Source organism: Podarcis pityusensis, assembly GCF_964106645.2.
Source record: "Podarcis pityusensis genome assembly, chromosome: 17".
Lineage (NCBI taxonomy): Eukaryota > Metazoa > Chordata > Lepidosauria > Squamata > Lacertidae > Podarcis > Podarcis pityusensis.
In genome coordinates, this window is record NC_138042.1 from 4,805,034 (window position 1) to 4,827,668 (window position 22,635).

General features: G+C 47.7%; 1 protein-coding gene across 3 annotated transcripts in view; it reads right to left on the reverse strand.

The window, feature by feature from the left end:
- The window catches only part of ITIH6 (inter-alpha-trypsin inhibitor heavy chain family member 6), a 29,358-nt gene that overhangs the window by 2,209 nt on the left and 4,514 nt on the right, over window positions 1-22,635 (reverse strand). The window contains exons 2-14 of one of the 3 annotated variants that reach the window (XM_080987288.1): window positions 21,704-21,739; window positions 18,506-18,660; window positions 13,046-13,156; window positions 11,776-12,023; window positions 10,212-10,381; window positions 8,651-8,767; window positions 7,221-7,392; window positions 4,574-6,394; window positions 3,932-3,958; window positions 2,360-2,389; window positions 1,800-1,850; window positions 1,594-1,707; window positions 348-728 (exon numbers count right to left, since the gene is read on the reverse strand). In XM_080987288.1, the coding sequence (XP_080843414.1) occupies window positions 348-728; window positions 1,594-1,707; window positions 1,800-1,850; window positions 2,360-2,389; window positions 3,932-3,958; window positions 4,574-6,394; window positions 7,221-7,392; window positions 8,651-8,767; window positions 10,212-10,381; window positions 11,776-12,023; window positions 13,046-13,156; window positions 18,506-18,660; window positions 21,704-21,739 (3,433 nt within the window). Of the gene's footprint in view, window positions 1-347; window positions 729-1,593; window positions 1,708-1,799; window positions 1,851-2,359; window positions 2,390-3,592; window positions 3,959-4,573; window positions 6,395-7,220; window positions 7,393-8,650; window positions 8,768-10,211; window positions 10,382-11,775; window positions 12,024-13,045; window positions 13,157-18,505; window positions 18,661-21,703; window positions 21,740-22,635 lie in introns of those variants that run through there. The other 2 variants (XM_080987289.1, XR_013980852.1) reach the window with 2 other exon arrangements.

The following is a 22,635-nucleotide window of genomic DNA, read 5'->3' on the forward strand; positions in this document are numbered from 1 at the left end:
TATGATTGGGATCTTCCTTCTCTCTTTTTTTTATAACTTGCAGCAACTGTGGCAGGTTGTGTATGGGAGAGGCCCAGAGTAGGACCATAGCACAGAGGAAGGGGGCATTAACCCCTCCCCTGCTGTTTTCCTCTATGAAAATTGCCTATTCCACTCAACTGTTTTTACAAATAGGCAGGTAGAGTAAGGGCACTCCTAAATAATTGCATTGCAGTCTGGACTAGGGCAATGTGACCCTAGCACTCCCTGGTCCCTGCCACAGATGCAACCTGCATCAAACTGCTTGTGCAAGAGGGATGGTGTTAGTTAGCAGCCTAAAAGCTGTATTTGTAAGAGGAGTTGCTCACCTAGCAAGCCACCTGCTGAAGCTGACAGCCCCTTGCTGTTCACCACATAGAAGCCGAGATGATCCCGCTGCAGGGCCGTGGGGTGACTGTAGCGATGCAGAAGAACCAGGAACTCCACTTCGTGACCAATCCATACGGTGACGTTGGCTTCAGGCCACACAGAAATTGCCAGCTGGGGCTTGTGGATTGCAGCCCGCTGGGCAAAGGGCAACACCAGCTCACCTTCACCATGGAGCGTGACGCCCTTCCGTGTTACGTTGACCACATAGCCAACTCGAGGGTGTTCCACTGCTATGGTTATGGCATCAAAGTAGGTGCGGGGACGCTCCTCGTGGCCTGGCCTGAAAGGGGCCCCCATTAGGTGCCCGTTGACAGACAACCCTGGGGGGCAAAGGAAGGCAGCACTCTGTAATGAAAGAACAGTCTGTCCGTTTCCCCACTTCCCACCTAGAGGGAGAAGGCACAGAACCCAGGTGTTCTGGTTTGCAACAGCTGTGGGCCTCCAGTACAAGTCCCATCATCCCTGGCTACTGGTGAGACTGGCTGGTGCCAGTAGGAGTTGGAGTCCACAGGGTTCCCATGTCTGCAAGTCTAAAAACCAGCCCACTAAAACCAAAACGTATTTCTGGTCACAGCCATACCACACCGAAAGCACTCTTATAATGCTCTTAATAGTCTTACTGTCTCCCCAATAATCCTAGGAACTGTAGCTTGTTAAGGGGGCTGGGAACTGTAAGTGTGAAAGGTCTCAGCACTGTTAACAACTACAGTTCCCAGAATTCTTTGGGGTAAGGCATGCCTGTTGCTTTAACTGCTTTCAATGAATCTAAACAGGAACATACCTCCTTACTCCCAGGATTTGTCAACTAGCTAAAATTCTCTCTTCCTGCCCAGTTCCTGCCATTTTTTGTTTGTACTTGCTTCCCATCAGAGGTGAAAAGCACTTTGTAGTGTACAAAGGCACTGAGTCCTAGATCCATTTTTAACAGAAGTTGATTCTCTTGATAAATTATCTGCACATCCTCAGAGGCATTGTCAGGTTCTTTAAAAGTTGACCAGGTTGGATGGAGAAAGGTGGGTAGACACGCTGCATATGCTTGCAGGCACATGTACCTGGCTTGATATGCCAAAATTATTGAAAACAAGAGGTTGGCTATACCTACCCTTCTGCTCTGTTCTTGGAACCCTCTGGGTTGGTTCTGAACAAGCCCACCCCATGTTGATCAGAAGGCACTGCAGCCCTTACCTGTTGCAGGGTCGCTCACCAAGCGCAGGACATCTCCTGAGCATCCATCCAGAGTAAAGCACAGGTTCCCCAGTGAATGTGGCAACCTTACTACAAAGTGAGGGTCTCCATCCACTGCAAGGAAAAACAAACAAGGGTGTAAGATGCTAAATGTAAAAATGAGGGAGGTATGGGAATCTGCATGGCTGGGAATAAGATGGCCTTACCCCAGGAGGAGAAGGTGAAGAAGCCAGGGTCAGATGAACCTACCAAGGAGCCTGGAAAGAGAGATGGAAGGAGCAGCATTAGACCCACTGGTCATCAAGCAGCGCTCTCAGCATATCTGGGCAGCCAGTACCACCACACATCTAATTTTGGGGCCAAGGTACAGGCTCTGCCTCTTTGCCTAGCAGCTAACCCAAACGGATTTGGATCAGCTGTCTTGGCCCATCTATGGGCTGCTGCAGCGCAGACGTTGAAAAGGATCGGCCAGCCAGGATCAAGCTGTTTATTTTGAAAATATTCACCTCACACACACACACACACCCCACCTTGGGCCAAGGCAGGGCAAAGAGGGCAGGTGAGGAAGGGTGGATTCAGAATGAAATCTTGGCAGGTGGTGGTTGAGCCAGGACAAAACAAAGGCAGCTACAGGCCATGGGCAAAGCCTGGCTGAACCCAGACTTGAGTGACTTTTCGGATTCCGTTCCTGTCTGACAGAAGACCTTGCTGGACCCACCAGTTATCAGCCCTGCAGCCCTTATGCACCCATCCTGCAGGGATGTACCTGAATCACCGTCCGGTTCTTCTAAGAAGTCTGCAAAGGAAAGTCTATTTTCAGAGGAGTCAGGCAAACCTTGGAAGCAAACCTCCCCTGGTACCACTGCCCTCAACCCCCTTTCCCAAGGGGCTGAGCCAGCCCAGCATTTCTCTGAATCCCTTCAGTTGTCATTGCTAATAGTTATCTGTTCCTGCAGAACCCAAGAGAGTCACTGAAACATTGGTGCTGCTTGCTGTGGGATAGAAAGAGAACAGTGCTGTTGCTTTTCAGCCAGGTGCAGGCGACTACAATGGGCCTGACTCCAAGCACTACCTGCCTGGAAGCCCACGACGACTTCCCAAATACTATCAGTTTGAATTTATCTTGAGCAGCTTTCAAGTTTTATACAAATGCTAGTAAATGGAGCTTGCATTCTGCAGGCATAGACAAATGATTTCTGGCCCCTTCCCACAAATCCATGCCTGAACAGGATTCACACACACACACACACACACTTTTGTGAGATATTGGGCTTGGCTTGCTTGGTGCTGCAGTGGCTGGTCTCCCTTACGAGAGAAAATTATTGTGCTGTGTTTTGAGTGCTGGATACAAAGACGTGGCCCATTTTCAGGCTCTGGGTAGTAGGTATGACATGGGGGCTTCGTGTATATTAAATTTCAGCTTTCTGGTTAGCCTGGAAGTGATATGACCGGGGGTATACTTCTTGCCTCCCATTTCTAAGGAGAGGTTTTAAAATGTCCCCATTTCAGGCTGTTCTAGTAATCTCAGAATTGTATGCCAAGCCTGAGTTTCTGGCAAGTACTATTACCATGTTAGGGTACATTCTGAGGGTTGTAAAGACTGCAGAGAGAATAACTGGGTGCACTCTTCCCACCTTAGATCAAATTTACGCTGTCAGGTGCCATAAGAAAGCTGAAGATAGCGCAGGATAGTACGCACCCCGGAAATGATCTCTTTCAACTTCTGCCTTCTGGAAGAAGCTATAGGGTTATAAAGACCAGGACTAGCTGCCTGAGAAACAGTTTCTACCCAAATGCAATTCTGGTTCTAAATGCAGTATAAGGAGTCTCTATAGTATATTGTATTTTAAAATGGGGTTTCAGAGTTTTTAGGGGATTTTGAATGTCTTATGTAGATTTTTCAATTTCATTGTTCTGTATGGGACAATGACAATAAAGATATTGTATCGTATCGTATCGAGGCCAAGTGCCACTTTCCCTTATGCAAGCTTTCCTTTACCTGATGCCCTTCAGATGTTTTGAATTGCAGCTCCCATCATCCCTGACCTCTGGCCATGCTGGGTGGGTGCAGAGAGAGTTGCAGTCCTAAACAATTGTAGGGCACCAGTTTGGGGGGAAGCTGCTGCATATTAATATCCAAGTGGGATTTCTGTAAAAAGAAAGAAAGAACTGGCAAGGCCCTGTGTTCATGCCAGCCCTGATTCCCAGCTTAAAAACATCTTTTATCCACCAGAGAGGCAGGAGGACTGGAATCTGATAAAACCTTTTAAAAGAGGAAATATGATGACCTTACCAGCCCCGCAAAGTTCCGAGTGAGTGACTATGATGGCAGAATTACCTGAATAGTCTTCATAATCCAGAGTTTCTGAGGAGAAGACAAACAAAAGTTGAGAGCCTGAACCATTTGGGAGCAGAATGGGAAGAAGATGGCATAGAACATGGGCAGTGAATGTGACTCCCTCTAGACATTGCTGGATTTCCACTTCCATCATTGCCAGCCGTTGGGCATGTTGACCAGGGCCTGATGGGAGTTAAGAGTCCAACAACATCCCAAAGAATGTAGAGCAGCAGCAGGAGATGGGGAAAGCCAGACTGCTGGGAAGGATGCACAGGCTAGAAGGAAGGAATGGGGAGGGGGAAGCAATAGGTCCTAAATGAGGAGAAAGATGGTAAAGTTAGAGCACAGGTTAAGGTGGGAGAGACAGAGCAAGGAAGAAAGAGACCACACAGCTGGTTCTTTGGACGGGTGACACCAAATGCTGGTAGAGCCAAAGAGTTGTTAAGACCTATGAGTGTTGAACCAAGCCAAGTTCCTCCTCAAGCAAGGCCCGTAGCCCACCCAGTGCTTGGGAGACCAGCAGCATGACAATTGGATTAAGGATGCTGGAAGTGAGGCAAGTGTTGGTCAGGTGTAGAATAGGTTGCAGATGTCAGAGGAAGGCTGAAACATGCAAAGCTACTCCTATTTCCTTGCACCTACCTGCGTGTCCCCGGGGTGTCACGAAACTATACACAGCCGGCGGGTTCAATGACTCCACATATTCTGTGTCCTGGTCGGTGGCTGAGCGTAGCTCAGACTCCCCGGGCAGCAGGAGGAGGCTGATGTCTGGCGCAGCGGTGGTGCTACCAGGAACCCTGCTTTTACTCTCCAGCTCTGCTCCCAGAGTCACTAGGGGCGTAGCTCCAGATGTTGTGCCCCAAGGCATGGTGCTGTTCCATGGAGGCTTGTCAGTGTGCATCTCTGCGGCTGCCCCACCTTTGGGAGTTGTTGTCTTACTCCAGGGAACGTTCCCGGCCTCCACCTTGGCAGTACTTGCCTGCCAGCTGGTGGGCATTTGTTGCTGGGTCACAGGGTTTGGTGTCATCTCTAGCTGCTCCCAGGGACTGGACTGACCCCCTAGGACCTTGGCACTGCCAGGCGGGTGCCCTGTTGTGGGAGGCCTGCTGTGCCCTGTGCTGGCGGTCCCTGCCAGGACCTTGGAAACAGCTGTTCCTCTAGTCTCCAAAACAGAGTGTGGCTGAAGCGTGACCTTCAGTCTCCCGGCTCTGGTGGAGCTGGGCTTGGGGGGTTTGATGGGGGGCCTGGTTGCCCTTGGGGAGGCTGTGGCTCTGGGTGGTTTAGCAGACCCACGGCTGACAGCAGGAGTCAGAGACATGGCAGTCACTCCTGGAACTGGTGTGGGAGCTCTGGCCGTTTTGGTGTGACCGGGAGCAGGAGGCACTGGGGAAATGAAGGCAGTGGCGGGAGTGACGGCAGTGATGGCAGCAAACGGTGGGGACGTGGTTCTGCCTGCTTTCGTGACTCTAGCTGCTGCCACTGGGACCAGGGGAGCGGGAGCAGATCCTGGCCTTGCTGTGGCCTTTGGGGATTTTGCAACCACGGGGACACTGGTCGCTCCAGGGGCAGGTGTGGCTTTTGCCACTTTAGAGAGCCCCAATGCAGCGGAAACCCCAAATGTTGTGGGGGTGGCCTTGAACGCTCTGGTCACCCCTGGAGGGCTGGTAGTAGCTTTCGCTGGCCGGCCCTTTTCTCTGTCCTCATCTGGCCGCACCACAATCAGGGAGGTGACGGGGGTGACAAAGTTGTACTTGAGTGACAGGTTGGTGGCCTTTTCAGTCAGCAGGCGGCGGGCGGCTGTGTCATTGGCTCGGAACCGGGCCTGCAGCAGGTCCTGAATGGTGAAGTAGGCCCAAAGCCTCTGCACAAAGCGACCGATCTTGTTGGCATCCCCAAAGCAGCCAAAGGGAGCAGCTTCCGTGGCGTTGGCAGAGATGTCGTTTTCAAGGCTCAGGGGGCCCTCCTGGCCGTGCCCCGTGGTGCGAACCTGCAGCTCTGGTGCCCCTGGCTTCACCCGCCCGGCCACAACCAGCTCAGAGCCCAGGAAATAGTTGGGGAACAGGTTCTGGGTGAGGTCTTGTGCCACCCCGTCCAGGTAGGCAAGCTCCACATCGTACAGCAAAGGGCTGGCGATCTCGTCGTAGAAACCCTTCAGCTGCAAAGTGGCATCGGCATCTTCATAGATGCGCCGAGCGACGCCGCGGTTCTCCAGCGACAGGCGCCTCATCAGCCCGTAGTCCGCATCATCCCCGAAAGCCAGGCCAAACAGCGAGGTGGTGCCTTTCAGAGCCTGCTGAGCATTGGAGAGAATGCGGCTGCCGGCCGTCACGCCTGAGGTGGGCTCGCCATCTGTCAGGAAGATGATCAGGGGGATTCTCTGTTCCTTCACAACTTTCCCCGCCGCTGGAGAGCTCCGGTTGAAGACGGAGGCGGCAGCAAGCAGAGCTGCGTTGATATCAGTCCCTAGGGAGCAGAAGGCCCGGGAAATCAGAAGACAGGACTCCTAGGTTTTCTGAGAAGAACAGTGGTGTCTAAAGGAAGGGATAGACTCAGAGATGGCTATGAATCTGGGCTCCTGAGTCACATCCAAAGGGGAGAATTTGGGTTCTAGGACCGCCTCTCCTGGTATGCCCCGTGGAGGACCTTAAGGTCCACAAATGATAACATTTTGGAGGTCCCAAGTCGCAAGGTGGTTAGATTGGTCTCTACTAGGGCCAGGGCCTTTTCAGTCCTGGCCCCGACTTGGAGGAACGCTCTGTCACAAGAGACTAGGGACCTGCGGGACTTGACATCTTTCTGCAGGGCCTGCAAGACAGAGCTGTTCCACCTGGCCTTTGGTTTGGACTCAGCCTGACCCTTATGTTTTCCTCCCCTTATGGTCTTGATTTATCAGTTATTTTTAAAATGAGGGTGCATTTTTAAATTGCATTTTAACCTGTATTTTAAACTGTTTTTTTCTTTTTCCCCTATCTTTTTTTTTTTAACTGTGATTTTATTGGTGTTAGCCACCCTGAGCCCAGCTCTGGCTGGGAAGGGCGGGTATAAATAATAATAATAATAATAATAATAATAATTTTTTTATTATTATTATTGAAAGTGGGCATTGGCAGCTTTGATCTACCCCCGTTTCGGCTCCTGTGTGTAAGAACGGGGAAGGCAGAGCTCAAGAGAGCAAATATGGAGCATTCTTCCCAATACTCCAATGGCTGTTTGTGTCCTTGACTCCAGGACCAGCACACCAGCAACACCCCCCCCCCCCAGCAATTATCTTGGCCGGCCCAGAACTCACATCCGTCTGCTTCCATCTTGCTGACATAGTCCTTGGCTTTCCGGATATTCTGAGGCGTAGCTTGGATGGAATGGCTGGGCATCCACACATTCACAACGTCCGAGAAAGTAACAATGTTGAAGTAGTCATCGTGGTGGAGGTCGCTCAGAATGACGTGCATGGCCTTTTTGGTCTGAGGAAGAAAACGTCCCTACGTAAAACATCTGCTTAAATAAATGGTCATCCATGTTTCCCAAGCCGCAAGGGGCTGCTCTTTGAACCTTTCCAGACTCAGGTCCATGCCACTTATCTACAGCTCAGGGTTAATGGCTTGTGAAGTGCACGACACTCGCCTCCTCCTGCAACTTGCATTTTTTCCTCAAGAAGGTGCCATATGCAAAGAGTTCCAAGTTCAGAATAATTTTAGTATTAGCTATGCTTAATGAGTCAAAGCAGGCAATGACTGCCGCACAAAATTTACTTACTTACTTCTTTACTGAATTTTTACCTCACCCTTCCTCCCCAGGGTGGCAAGCAACAAATACAATTGAAATTTAATTTATTTATTTTAAAAAATTAAGAACATCTAAAAACAATTTAAAACAGTCACAGAAAGGGTGACTGTTCCCGAGTCCCCACAAAAGCTTCTCTTGAGGTTTACGCTGCTGAATGGGGCAGGCTTTGGTGCAGCAGACCAAATGGGAAGAAGGAGATTTGCTGAAAATTTGGAGGAGCCATTTTCTGTGAGGTGCTTCTTCCTTTGCACACAGCATAAAAAGCTGGTAATGCTCTGACATTATTGAATTGTACTAATTGTTTTAATGAATTTGTCGTTTGCTTCGTCAGCTATTGCGTTTGAAATTATAGTGATTGCCTTGTTTGTTGTTTTTTAATGCTATTGTTGTGATTCTTTGTGAGTCGCTTTGAGCTCAACATTTGTTGTTAGAAAATATTAAATCAACTCAGCTCAACAACATTTAAAGTTTAGATTCAACATTTAAAACGGATAATCCTTTATCCGTGTAATGTAGTGCTAAGCATATTGGACTAGGACTGGGTTCAAATCCTCACACAGCCATGAAGGTTGCACAGTGACACTGTGGGCCAGTTACACTCTCTTGGCCTAGCCTACCTCACAGGGTTGTTCTGAGGAGAAAGTGGAGAAGGAGGAGAACCATGTATGCCACCTTGAGGAAGGGTGGGATAAAAATGTAGCCATAATAGTAATAATAAGTTCACTTCTGTTTGTCTTCACACAGCCTGTTCACACTGACATCCAGCCCTTGCATGGCCCCGAGCCCAATTCTAGCATATAAGCACCAGGAAATTGGACTTAGAAGATGTGCATCTTGGGAAATAACAACCCATGTTTTCCTTCTGGACTGTGGCACATGTGCCAACACAAAGACACCAATTCAGGGGAAAGGGGCCCTTCCTGCTTGCAACTTCACCTGTTTCATCTTGGTGCCATACATGGAGCCACTGACATCGATAACAAACACCACGTCTTTCTGCACAGGGGGCAAGCCCCTCGGGGCAAAGAAGTGGACAAAGTAGCCATTGTAGATCTGAGAGAGAGAGAGAGAAGTAGAACGGTCACTCTGGAAAGGATGCGCACTATCATTTAATCCAGGGGTCAGCAACCTAAGGTCCATGGGCCACAAGCGGCCCACTGGGGTCGTTTAACTGGCCCCCAAGCCACCCCCAAACCGAGCTCCCTGCGTGCTGCGCTATACCGGCACAGCGCAGCACCGGGACTTGCTTCTGTGGCGCCGGAAATTGCGCCTGCGCAGATCCAGGTGCCGGTGCCGGAAGTCGCGATCCAGCCCACCAAGGGATCTCCACTGGAGTGAACCGGCCCAGGCAAGGTAAACCTTGCCAACCCCTGATTTAATCCCACCCTACACAAATCCCTAAGTCCCTAAGGCCATTGGATGGCACCTTGTACGCCTCCTTCCGGCAACTCCTGCAGCCAAGCTGGCGCCAAACGTTTTGCTCTGCTTTCCTTTGGCCCACATCAGTGAGGCCAGCAGGGGGTCTTGTCATTTGGGCAGCCCAGGACTTCCACACACATTACCTATGCTTGCATCCCAGAGAAGTCACTTTGGTGCTGCTAATGCAGCAAAACCAACACAGGGGGCAGCACTTAAGAGTTGCTGGTCTCTGCAGCCACAGCAGGCGCTGTGATTTTCCAGTGGTTTGACTTCACCCCCAGAGCCACACTCCGCTGTCTCTTGAGACAGATGGATGCCAAAAACAAACAATCTCAGGGATGGGGAACCTGTGGATCTCCAGATGTTGCTGGGTTTAAAATCCCACCATCCCTGACCATTGTGCATGCTGGCTGGGACTGGTGGTAGTTAAGAGTCCAACAATAGTGGGAAGACAACAGACTACCCCTCCTGTTGCATTACCAGGTTCCAAGGAAAGGTAGCTGGGGATGGTAATTATCTTCCTATCCTACAAGCACAACTGCAGAAAAAGTGCAGGATGTGGTATTGGGCGCAGAATTTGGCTTCCTAATAATCTCACCATCCTTCCTTCCTTTCAAGCAATTTTTTATCTCTCATGCGTAGTAGGAAGATTTGTATGGGCAATACAGAATTATCAGAAGAATTACCAGGTCTAAATAAGATTGCCCAGTGTAATTGTGCCCCATGCAGAAACTGAAACACAGAATACTGTAAATGGAAAGCACTTTATAGAGACATTCATTTGCATAAGTTATCCAGATTGCATGGTTCTGCTTTTACAGAAGCAGGACTTATTTTGAACCAAGTACTCACAGTCCTGCCTGCCTGTGACCTTGTAGAGGCATCTGGCTGACAAGCGTTGCAACACAGCTGGACTAAGCAGCCCTTCAATTTTATCTAACAAGGTCATTCTCATGCTTGCATTGGTCTCTGCCTGGATTTCTCTGTATCACAGTCTGTGTTACCCTTTCTAAGGCAGTCCTGAAGCCCCAAATGTTCCATCTAGTCTCAGTTCTGGTTGGGTAGTCCTTTCCCTAACCTGTACGTCTCCTGCAACATCCGGCATGGTCACGTCATACTGAACCACAAAATCACCCATGATTCCTGAGCTGGAGAACTCCGCCTGCTCTTGCGGGGTTGGAGAGAAAACAATCCAAGCACAGTGTGTTCCTTTCTCCACCCGAGTAGATGGCGGCACAACAGCATCACCTGAAAGGAAATGGCAAATTCATCCGTGGACGAGGCTGAGGGCTGCTGGCTCACCCATGAATGACAGCAACAGCACAGAATGAACTCAAGTGTGTGAATCAGCCTTTACAGATCTAGCACTATGGACAGAACTTATAAATAATTTTAACTGGGGTCAGGGCTCATCCACATTTCTGCTTGTCCCAGGGGTCCAAGAAGTTTTCCGCTTGCCCTGTGCTTTCCAGGCACGGGTCTGAGTGGTTTTCTGTTTGCCCGGCCACCTTCCTCAGGAAAACCCACTCTTTACCACTGTATCAGGACAAACATCAACCAGCAGAAAATCCAGTTGATGTTTGCTCCGATTCAGCAGTAAAGAGCAAGTTTTCCCAGGGGAAAGAGGTGGGAGAAGTGGACGTGTTGCACATGTGTGTGTGAACCATCTCCAAGATTTGGAATCTACAAGATAGCCGTGGTTCTGTTTTTCATGAAAACTGAGCAGCAGTTCCCAGGTGTATCTATTTGCCTTTGCTGAAAGCCTAAGATTTTGGGAGCAAAAGCGACACAGCCAACACCCAAATCTGCAATTCACCTCCTCCTGTGTTACAACTGTGGTGAAAGCAGGTGGTGTCACAATACAGAGTGTACCACAGTGCTCTGGAGCATGCTTAAACCTGGACAGCCGGTCACACCAAAGCTGCCACACCAGTTCCAGGAGTGACTGCCATGTCTCTGACTCCTGCTGTCATCTGTGGGTAATGAACAGATTACGCTAGTAGGATTGCAAGAAGTTTTGTAAGGATGACTATTCAAAATATTGCAAGAAAGACTATGAGGAGAATTAGTAGTTAATGATAATTAAGAGTAATAGAGAAATTAAGAAATGCAGAATAAATGATAAAGAACAGAAAATCAGCAGAGCTGTTGATGTAAGTCTAAAATACAGTCATACCTCGGGTTAAAGTCGCTTCGGGTTAAATCTTTTCAGGTTGTGTCCTGCGGCGACCCAGAAGTAACGGAACAGGTTACTACTGGGTTTTGCCGCTCGTGCATGTGCAGATGCTCAGAATGATGTCACGTGCATGCGCAGACACGGCAAATCACGACCTGCGCACGCACAGACACGGGTTGTGTTCTGCTCATGATGCGACCAGGGCTCCGGAACGGATCCCGTTCACATCCAGAGGTACCACTGTATTGTATAAGATAAGAAGTTATGTTATATGATTGTTGGAAATGATATGTTAAAAAAACTAATAAAAATGTATATATAAACCTGGACAGCCGGCTGACTATCAAAGCAAGAGATAATAATAAAGCACAATGGAGAAATGTATTATCCTTTTTTTACTAAAAAGGCCAAAAGTGACGCTTATCTGGAAGCCCCCCGAACATGCAGCTGGAGGAGAACGCCATACCTCGAAGGGTGTTGGTCAGCAGTCGGCTGGTGCGGAGTGGCAGCACATGGACGTAGCTGATGCCGGTGCGCTCGGAGATGCTCACCTCCACGCTGAGGTTCCTTACCACCTGATGGGGCCGGATGCTGATGGCATGCTGGTATTTGCCCAAATGCCGCTGCAGCAGCTCTTCGTAAGTCAGCTCAAAGGCCACCTTGCCCCCTGCCTCCACGCTGGCTGACACCCTGAATTTTTCCGTTTCTCGGTCCCTGGGAAACGTCACCCAATAGCAGGTTATCGGAGACGATGTTTGCTCTTTGAGAACCCACTTGGCAGGACCCCTGCACTTGCGGCAAGCCTGCTCATTATCGATCTCGACTGGTTGGCTGCAATTGGGCATGCTTTCAAAAGTCTTCCTGGAGGGGGTTGAGTGGTGGATGCCATTGACTACCTTGCATGCTTCCAAACAGATTCTGAGCCTGGACCAGCCAGCCAGCCAGCTCAGCCCTCTCCCATGATTGTCCCATTCTTCCTTCCACCAGGTTTTCTATTCCCATTCCCCCAAAAGTCAGCCACCATTTTGTGGACACTGAGCATGCTCTGTCCTCCTGTGGTCCTTAAGATTCCCCCCCCCACCCAGTATTTTTTTTTGTACTTTGGCAAACCTTGAGGTTTCCCCAAACCTAGATATTTAATTAATATACTCATTTTTATCTACTTTAGTTACACTTTATATCCATTTCTGTATGCTTTATTTGCTCGGAGAATCGCAAGGCAAAATTGAGAGAAGGGAGGATTTTGAATTGTGGCTGCGTTTCAGTTTGTGCATTGCTTCGGAAGGTTTGAATCAGGAAAACAGAATCAAATATCTCCCCCATCCCAAGTTCCAGTTCTTATGCAGTCAGAACAGCTCCATCCAGACTTGCGAGGAGGTGGCAGAATCCAAAGGTTTGCAAAAGGACAAACATTCATTCTTCGGGGGGGGGGGGAGCACTTGGGTGGAGCCTCCCCAAACAGCCGAATGGAGCATGCTCAGTGGGAATGGAACACTGGTGGTGAGCAGGGGATGGACTGGGCTATCTGAGAAGAGGGCTTAGCTACACAGAAGCGCTTCACACTGCAACATTTTGTTGCAGGTTGCACTGATTGGTCTCTGTTATTTCAGAGCTGGGTCGTGAGGTTACGCTTCTCACATGTGAGATTTGAGCTGTGGGCACATGAAATGCCCCTAGCTATCTCTGGGGGAGGGCAAAGGTCTCATGGCGGGAGGGTCCTAGGGAGGGTCTCTTACTTGGTGCCAACATGAGCTGCTGTCTTCCCCTGTCTACGGGCTTCATCATACATCTTCTTTGCCTGGTGCTTCTCCTTCACCTCAGCCACATAGATTTTCTCATTAATGGTCCTGGTAGGGACAGAAAAAAAGTCACCCATGACTCCTTGTAGACTCTGCTAATACCATGAGTGCAGATGAGATCAAAAGAAACGATAAAAAGTGACTTGTTTTAAATACTGAGAGCCAGTGTGGTGTAGTGGTTAAGAGCGGTAGACTCGTAATCTGGTGAACCGGGTTCGCTTCCCCGCTCCTCCACATGCAGCTGCTGGGTGACCTTGGGCCAGTCACACTTCTCTGAAGTCTCTCAGCCCCACTCACCTCACAGAGTGTTTGTTGTGGGGGAGGAAGGGAAAGGAGAATGTTAGCCGCTTTGAGACTCCTTAAAGGGAGTGAAAGGCGGGATATCAAATCCAAATCCAATATAGATCTGTGAACAGGTAAAGGGAACTGAGAACAACAGCTGTAAGAACTGTACTGCACTGCACCCTCTTTACAAAACAGGATGTGGAAAATAATACTACTAGCTTCCTACCCTGGTAGCTCTAGTTTCCGAAAAATCTTCCTGAGCTGGGGGGAGAGAGAGAGGGACTCATTTGTGCCAGGGCTCACCAGAGCACAACTCATCTGGTATCTGTTTTCAATGCCAGAGATCAACCCTGAAATATATAGTTGGTTGAGTGTGGGAGAGATGAGATTGACAGCAAGCTTCAAAGGTCTGTGACTGGCTCTATTCAATAGGAAATTGAAACCCCAGTGTATTGGAAGAACGAGTGCCGTGGCAACATTTTTACACTTTGGAATAATCAGAGATAAAGGAGCTCCTATGGAATGATCCCATGTAGCCTCAAGCACTAGGATGGAGTTGGCAGTAGTGAACTTACCTTTCCCCACCCCCCACCCCAATTAAACTTCTGGAAGTTTATATGAAGACTCCGCTGAATACACACATCAGGGATGAGAGACCTGTGGCTCGGCAGGCGCTGTTGCACTTCCACTTCCATTCCATAGTACTTGCGGACTGGAGCTGATGGGAGCCCAAGAACATAAGACGAGCCTCCTAGAGCAGACCATCTTTTTTTTTTTTTTTTAGCAACATGTATATTTTATTTTAAGGATGTGGGTGGCATTGTGGGTTAAACCACAGAGCCTAGGACTTGCCGATCAGAAGGTTGGCGGTTCGAATCCCCGTGACAGGGTGAGCTCCCGTTGCTCGGTCCCTGCTCCTGCCAACCTAGCAGTTCAAAAGCACGTCAAAGTGCAAGTAGATAAATAGGTACCACTCTGGCAGGAAGGTAAACGGCGTTTCCGTGCGCTGCTCTGGTTCGCCAGAAGCGGCTTAGTCATGCTGGCCACATGACCCAGAAGCTGTACGGCGGCTCCCTCGGCCAGTAAAGCGAGATGAGCGCCGCAACCCCAGAGTCGGTCACGACTGGACCTAATGGTCAGGGGTCCCTTTACCTTTAGCTATATTTTATTTTATAACCATAAAGAAGTTCTTATGCATCTCCTTCAACTTTCAGATTAAGACATATTACTCTGGTTGGCATACAAGAATGAAATATTTTCTTGGTAGCAACATGAAACATTTTATATAGTTCTGCTGCAAGTACACAATTTTTAATAAGGCCTTGAATCCCATAGTACATGCAATTTGTTTTTGTACCAAACACTATTTCAGATTAATCTGATAATAACTGTCTGTCAGACAGTTAAATGACATTATGTATCTTGAACTTTCAAAAAGGTACCTTAACCCTGGGATCTAGATTCTGAATTTAAGAGGTGGAAAAAGATTGATGCAAATGTATTAATATTAAAAACCATTAGGAATACTTTGAGAGACACAGGGGAAAAATAAAATTAGCTGCCTCCTGGAGCAGACCATCTAGTCTAGCATCCTGTTCTCACAGATGTTGATGGGAAGGCCACAAGCAGAACATGAGAGCAAGGCCCAATCCCCTCCTGTAGTTTCCAGCAAATGGTATTCAGAAACATTACTGTCTCCAGCCATGGGGATAGAGCACAGCCATCATGGTTGGTAGCGATGGATATTTCCATCCTCCTTGAATTTATCTAATCCTCTTTTAATGCCATCCAGGTTGGTGGCTATTGCTGTCTCTTGTGGGAACGAAATCCCTACAGGACTGTCTGCCCTGGACCCTCCAACGTTCTGTTTTGTTGGAAGCCCCTGAGAGAGGGAGAAAAACTTCTTTCTCTGCTTTCTCCACACCAAGCATGATCTCATGTCACTTCTTAGGGCTTGTCCACACTTTCGCTCGTGCCGTGCCTACAAAGCATGGATCCCAGCAGTTTTCCACCTGACCCACACTTTCTAGGCACAGTCCATCCCCCCCCCCCGGCCCTGCTCCTTTCCAAGGTGAAATATACTCGGAGTCGATAGTGGATTTCATGCTTTTTATTCAGCTCATAGCGGTGAGGAGGAATGGAAGTTCCCCCAGAATGTCTGCTTTATATACATTATTTACACAATGGGCCCCACGTGATTGGCTAATTCTGGGATTCTCCTGTAGGCCAATTAGGTTGCGGATTCACTTCCACCTGGAGCTGGATTGGGTGGCTCCTGTAGACCAATCAGACTGCTGCATTCTGGGTCCTATTGTTCTAGGACCAATCAGACTGCTGCATTCTTGGTCCTATTGTTCTAGGACCAATCAGACTGCTGCATTCTGAATCCTATTGTTCTAGGACCAATCAGACTGCTGCATTCTGAATCCTATTCTAGGACCAATCAGACTGCTGCATTTTGGATCCTATTCAACTCAGTACATAACACAAGGGAAAACCTGGACAAATGGCAATGCGGGGGAAACCTGCATTGAGCGCTAAAGAGAGGTTTTCCCTGAGGGAAAGCAGTGGAACAAGATAAGCCCTTGCTCACTTTGTCTCCCAACTAAAAAGCCTCAAATTCTGCAGGCTTTCCTCCAGGGATTTGCTCCAACCGCTTGATCATTTCAGCTGCCCCATTCTGAACACCTGAAGACTAAGGCTCTCTGCTCAACCACTCCTAGTAGAGAAGAAACATTGCTTTATGTCAGGCATGTTCAACAGGTAGATCATGTTCTACTGGTAGATCACTGGATGTTAGTGGTAGATCACTGCCCCCCCAAGCTCAACAGCTTTGGCTCCCCTAAAAAAAGCTCAACATTTTAGCCCTGCAGCCCATAAAACGGTGCCTCCCTTCTCCCTAAAAAAGCTCAACAACTTTGACCTGAACCCCTAAAAAGGGGTTTTTAAGGGGTTGCCAGTTTTTAACCCTCTGAGTAGATCACAGTCTCTTGGGATCCCCCCCCCCCGCTTTATGTGAAGAGCTTAGGAACAGACATGCTGCTCCTGCCCCTGCTCAGGGTAAGAGGTATATCTTTAAAACAGCCCCCCGCCACCCAGCAAACCCATCCTCTGCAATTAAAAGACAACCTCATTTGCCATGGCAGGGAAGGAAAACAAACTTCCCGCAGCAACTTGAACAAGCCTTGCCTGTGTTCCAGGGCCTGCGAGCAGGCGGGCCCGAGAGGGGGCACCGCCAGAATCAAGCAGTCTCCTCTGCCGCCAAGTTTTCTTTGGCTGCTGGGACAATCCTCAGCCTTATCCCCAAGGATGCTCCTGCCCACACAAGGGAGCTTCCTTCTCTGGGCTCCATTGCGAGGGGCTTGAGGTTTCATGAGGAAGTGGGAGGGGCTGGTGTGTGTCTGATGGGGAGATAGGCAGAGAAAAACCTAGCTCTGGAGTTCTGGAACATCACTTGTCAGCTTTCCCAGGGCACAGGGTAGTATTTCCCACTTCTTGCGGCTCTGCAAGCAGTTCTGTTCTTTCTCAGACCAACCACTGTAAGATTTCCATGGTTTGGCTTCCTCTGCCTTTAACAGCTGTTTGCTCTGCAGAGATGAGCCGGTGATAATGATTAGCTCCATGCTGCGAACAACTTCACCTAACTCCTGCAGCTCAAACAGCTGTGAAAGACACAGGAACAGAGTTTTTTTTAAATGTTTGATTGGCAGCCCTGATGGTCAAGGGCTGCCCCCTCCAACCATATTCCATTACACTTATACTGAATGGGCCATCTAAACTTCTTATCTTCTTTCTCCTTCTCTTCTTCATGTTTGCTTTCCTCACCCAACTCTTTTTCTACCTGTTCTTATTCACACATTACTCTATGCCTCACCCTCAGCACATGTCCATAGCTGTCAATGTTTTCCTTTTTTTAAGGGAAATTCCCTTATTCCAAATAGGATTCCTCGCAAGAAAAGGGAAAAGTTGACAGCTATGCACATGTCTGCAGGGTTTTCTCCATTGCAGGATGTGCTGAGCAGGTCTGGAGGCCTAAGAAGAGGCGCTTCCAGACTTACGCTACTTTGTGGGCAGGATTCAAGTATATTGGACTGGTCATGTTGTTCGGATGCCTGATTATTGTCTTCCAAAGCAACTACTCTATTCCCAACTGAAGTGTAATGCCAGTGACAACAAAAGAGGTTTAAAGATGCTCTCAAGACAAATCTTAAAAAACGTATAAACACCGACAACTGGGAAACACTGGCCTGCAAGGGCTCCAATTGGAGAATAGCCTCTACCAAAGGCATCATGGACAGAAGCACGAACTCAGAAAGAAAGGAGAAATGAGGAAGGTACGTTTGGCAAATGTGATCACCGTGATCAACTCCTGCCCGGTAACCTAAGTCCCAGCTGTGGAAGGATGTGTGGATCCAGAACTGGCCTCCACAGTTGCTTACAGACACACCGTTAAGACCATATTCATGGAAGACAATTTTACTTGGCTATGAGTAATCGCCAAGGAAGAAGAATTGACTGTGGATCTGTAAGGTCTTGAGCAGAGCTCCTTTCCTTGAACCATTTAAATAAGGGTGGTCCAAGGGCCACATGCAGCCCTCAATGTCCTTTCTGGTGGCCCTCAGCAACATGTGAAACACACCCCAGCCCTTGTGTCACCTTCCCAAAGCTGGGTAAGAAGGTGCTGGCCTTTGGGAAGGAGGTGTGAGGGTTCTAACAGGGTCCTCGAGTCCTCATGCCTCCTTCCCAAAGCCTAGTTGGTGCTTGTTCAGCTTTGGGAAGGGGGTGGAAAGGCTCTAGGACCCTGCCAGAGCATTGCACATCCTTCCCAAAGCCCAGCTCCTTGCTTAGCTGGATTTAGGAAAGCAGCGTGAGAGCTGGGGGAGGAGGGGGCTTCAAATTTTGGGCAGTGTGCAGCCCATGGGTTCAGTGTCAAAGTGCTGCTGTGGCCCACTTGGTATGAAAAGTTGGAGCATCCTGTTTCAAATGGAGACACCAGCGATTGAACCTGCGACCTTTTGCATGCAAAGTTTGTGCTCTACCACTGAGCTACATCCCTTTCAGTCCCATAAAATTATGGCTCTGTTATGGTGCCTTCCGCTAGCTCAGACTCACATGGTGAAGTTGGAGATGAAGGCCGAACTGGGCAGGTCCAGATCAAAGAAAGCTTCTTTTGCCTCTGCGTGTGGGTTGCTCATGAATGTCCACACCTGGGTGGAGGCATAGCGAGACACAATGGTTGAGCGCACCAAGAAACTGGAAATGATGAGCTAAAGAGAAAACCAAAAGGAGAGTCAGAATGAATATCAGGCATAAGGAGCCCTCTGAGAAGTGTTACCTGGATCTTTTGTGAGATAGGTGGACTTGCAGAAAATAACCATGAGAAGCCTCCAAGTAGGACCAAGCCCTCTTGCCACACCTGCTTTGTGTGGGGCCCCAGCTGCACAGAATAGAGCTGGATTGTGGGTGGAGAGGGGGGAAACAGCTTCAACTACAGCCTTTCAAGCCAAAATAAAATAAGATTTATTCATGCAGACATTAATATCTGTATCATTTGATCACTGATTGACTTAGTTCACAAAGTATCAGCATTTGCAGGTAGCCCTTAATTATAAGCCGTTCCTTCTTCTAAAGTTTTAATGTAAAGTCAGGCATGTCCAAAGTCTGTTTCAGGGGGCCTAATCCGGCCTGCCGGTCAGTTTAATCCAGCCCCTGTGGCAGTTTATTTCCTAAAACAGGAGTCAGCAAACTTTTTCATCAGGGGGCCGGTCCACTGTCCCTCAGACCTCGTGGGGGACTGGACTATATTTTGAAAAAATTATGAACAAATTCCTATGCCCCATAAATAACCCAGAGATGCAATTTAAATAAAAGGACACATTCTACTCATGTAAAAACACGCTTATTTCTGGACTGCCTGTAAGCCAGATTTAGAAGGTGATTGGGCCGGATTGGGCCCCGGGGCCTTAATTTGCCTACCTATGTCCTTAAAAAACCTCAACAACTTCAATCCTAAAAAAAGACCAACAACTTTGGTTGGCCCTTTGGTCGGCCCTCACGGACCTTCACTTCATCAAATCTGGCCCTCTTTGAAAAAAGTTTGAACACCACTGTGGTAAGTGGTTGACTCCAGACAAAACAGTTTGTGTTGTGTTCCCCCTTTCTTAGCTATTTTGCATCCCCAAGAGACACTCAGTTACGCAGATAAAATTATGGCTTGTATCCAACAGAGCTGTCTTGGTAGTGCCAGGACTTCTGCCTATGCAATGAGATGTCCACTCTCTCCCCCTGTGTACATGCGCCCCTAGTGCCCCTCAATCTTCTCAGAAGGAGAAAACCCAGAGCAGATTTGGGGACGTGCACAGGGAAGGGAGAGGGACGACTTCATTGGATCCAATCCTATGGGTATATTTACATGACCCAAATATATATGGTGAATTAATTTAATGCATGGTCATTTGAGGCCCATACAGATATATGTGTGTTTTCCCTAAAAAGAAACCTTGCTGGATTCCATCCTGTCAATCAGTAAGTCTACAACCACTCAAGATGCTAGCCTCTATTTATTTCTTTATTTTATTTATTTGTTGCATTTATATAGCACCTTTTCTTCCAAGGAGGTCAAGGTGGTGTTACTAATCAGCGGCAGGCTTTCTCAGCAGAGGGTTTGAATATCCTTGTTGATACGTATATTGGCCCCAACAGGCCAACCATAGAAGTAAAACGATTAAAAACTTCTAACAGAAGTAAAATAATTTAAAAGTCTAATAAAACAGCTATAAAAACGGCAGTAAAAGGCTATAAAAGGCTATAAAAGGTTTGTAATCCGGAGGGTTCACAAAGGAGAAGTTGTTACAGCCGCCATCTTCCTTCCTCCCCGGTGTATGTGGTTCTCCCCCTCCCCATTCCATCCCCACAACAACCCTGTGAGGTAGGTTAGGCAAAGAGATGGCCCAAGGTCTCCCAGTGAGCTTCATGGCTGAGTGGGGATTTGAACCCTGATCTCCCAGGTCATAGTCCAACACTCTAATCCTAGGTGCCGAAATCCCAAGGGAGCAGAAAAGACTACTTATGTATGTGACTACGGCTGTGCAGATATTATTGGCCCAGAGAAGGAAAGAAGATAAGTCCCTACCAGAGAAGAATGGCAGATTAAGTTGATGGACTTTGCCGAATTGGCAAAAGTGACCGGAAGAATCAGAAATCAGGAAGACCCAAATTTTAATAAGGAATGGGGAAAATTTATAATTTATCTTAAAAACCATTGTAAACAGTTAAAACTGTTAGTAGGATTGGAATAACACTTACAGTATAGTTTAATGGTGAATTTTGGAGATAATGGAGATGTAAAAGATTTGGATTATCATAAAAGATGCAGGAGGAAATGATTAACAATAGGACCTACAAAGGGAGATTCTTTGGAATCTTGTTTTTATGTTATATACAGTGGTACCTCGGGTTAAGAACTTAATTCATTTTGGAGGTCTGTTCTGAACCTGAAACTGTTCTTAACCTGAGGTACCACTTTAGCTAATGGTGCCTCCCGCTGCCGCCGCGCGATTTCTGTTCTCATCCTGAAGCAAAGTTCTTAACCCGAGGTACTATTTCTGGGTTAGCGGAGTCTGTAACCTGAAGCGTCTGTAACCTGAAGCGTCTGTAACCCGAGGTACCACTGTATTGGATATGTGACTGTAAAACTTTGATCTGAAAACTGAATAAACAAACAAACAGGCAAACAAATATTTTTGTGGTGTGGTTCATCAACCAGATAATGCTTTTTTCATTTGTCCTGCCACTTTTCCCAGGAAAGCCCATTGTTTGAATCAGAACTAATGTCAATCCACAGAAAAAACAATTGGCATTTGTTCCAATTCAGCAGTAAGCCGTGAGTTTTCCCAGGGGAAAGTGGCAGGACAAGCGGAAGTGCGGACAAGCCCTTAGTTGAACACCACTATAAGTTTCTAACATTTGTAGAACTTGAGATACAAGGCTCAATGAACAGAAGCTTTTCTTCTCTCTATGTATTGATGAGAAACTTCCCTTCTCCCCACTTCGTGTGCTTTACTTTGCCTGCCCCCCACCCTGGGAAGAAAATCCTGTGGGTACCGTTGCAGGTAACTGTTTGTTTTAAATTTGGGGTTTGTTTAAAATTTCAAAATGGCGTCCCCCAGCCGCAGACAAAACAACGCAACCTATTCTAGCACCTCTTTCTGCTACCATTGCATAACAAACCTTGCAGTGACATGACTGTGGTAAAAAAAAAGGATGGTTGATCAGTAATAAATTAACTGGTAATCCAACATGATCACCTACCTCTGTTTTGGGGGTCTTCACTTGGCGTGTAGACCTCTGTGGAAGAAAACAAAAAGAGTTTGTTCTTTCAAAAGGAAAAGTGAATGTGCTGGATCAAACTAAATTACAAGCAACTGCATGGGATTGCTATCCCCAAACAATTTTCCAAAGCAAATCTGTTTACTTTGGTGTAATCAAGGGTCTTCCAAATACTGGAATGATTACGAAATTGAAATGTAGAAGAGAATGTGCTAGCTGTCACTGGATGAATGTGGTTAAAAGAGCTTGAGCTGCAAGCATCCTGATGTTCCAGGGACAGTTATGGATCCAGGGTGTGACTTTCTTTCTGCTTGCAGACTTTGCATGGACATCTGATTGGCCACTGTGGAAAACAAAATGCTGGACTAGATAAGAGTTTGGTCAAATTCAGGGCAGTACTCTTAAGTTTCATATGTGCTTAGAAGAATTCCCAGACTGTGAGCTTCAGTCTTCAAGAAAGACCAGACCTCATTAACAACAGCAAAAAGTCACACCATTTCCTCCAGATTACAACCTGCCAAACCACAGAGTCAGTCTGTTTTACAGGAATATGTAGTTTCCTTTGAAAGCCTTGGTTATAAAATCTGTTTACAATGAAAATTTGTCTGGTTTCGGTCAACTGGACTGTGGCTGGGGATGTGGAGACACAGACATTTATTTCTGCCATGTTATAGTGAAAGAGAGTCATCTGCCCTTCTTCTATCAGGTACAGTTTTCAGCAAGCACTGTGCTGGACTGTGCGTACACCGGTTCTAGCCTGCTCTCAGCAGTCAATAATGGATGCCTGCTGTAATTCCCTTTTTTGCACAAATCTTGGAGCCCCTTGGCCTCTCATTGGAATCTACAAAACTTTAGGTTCTAGGGGTGTGCCAAAACGACCAGTTTGTGTGTGTTTTGACTCACTGGCTAATTGA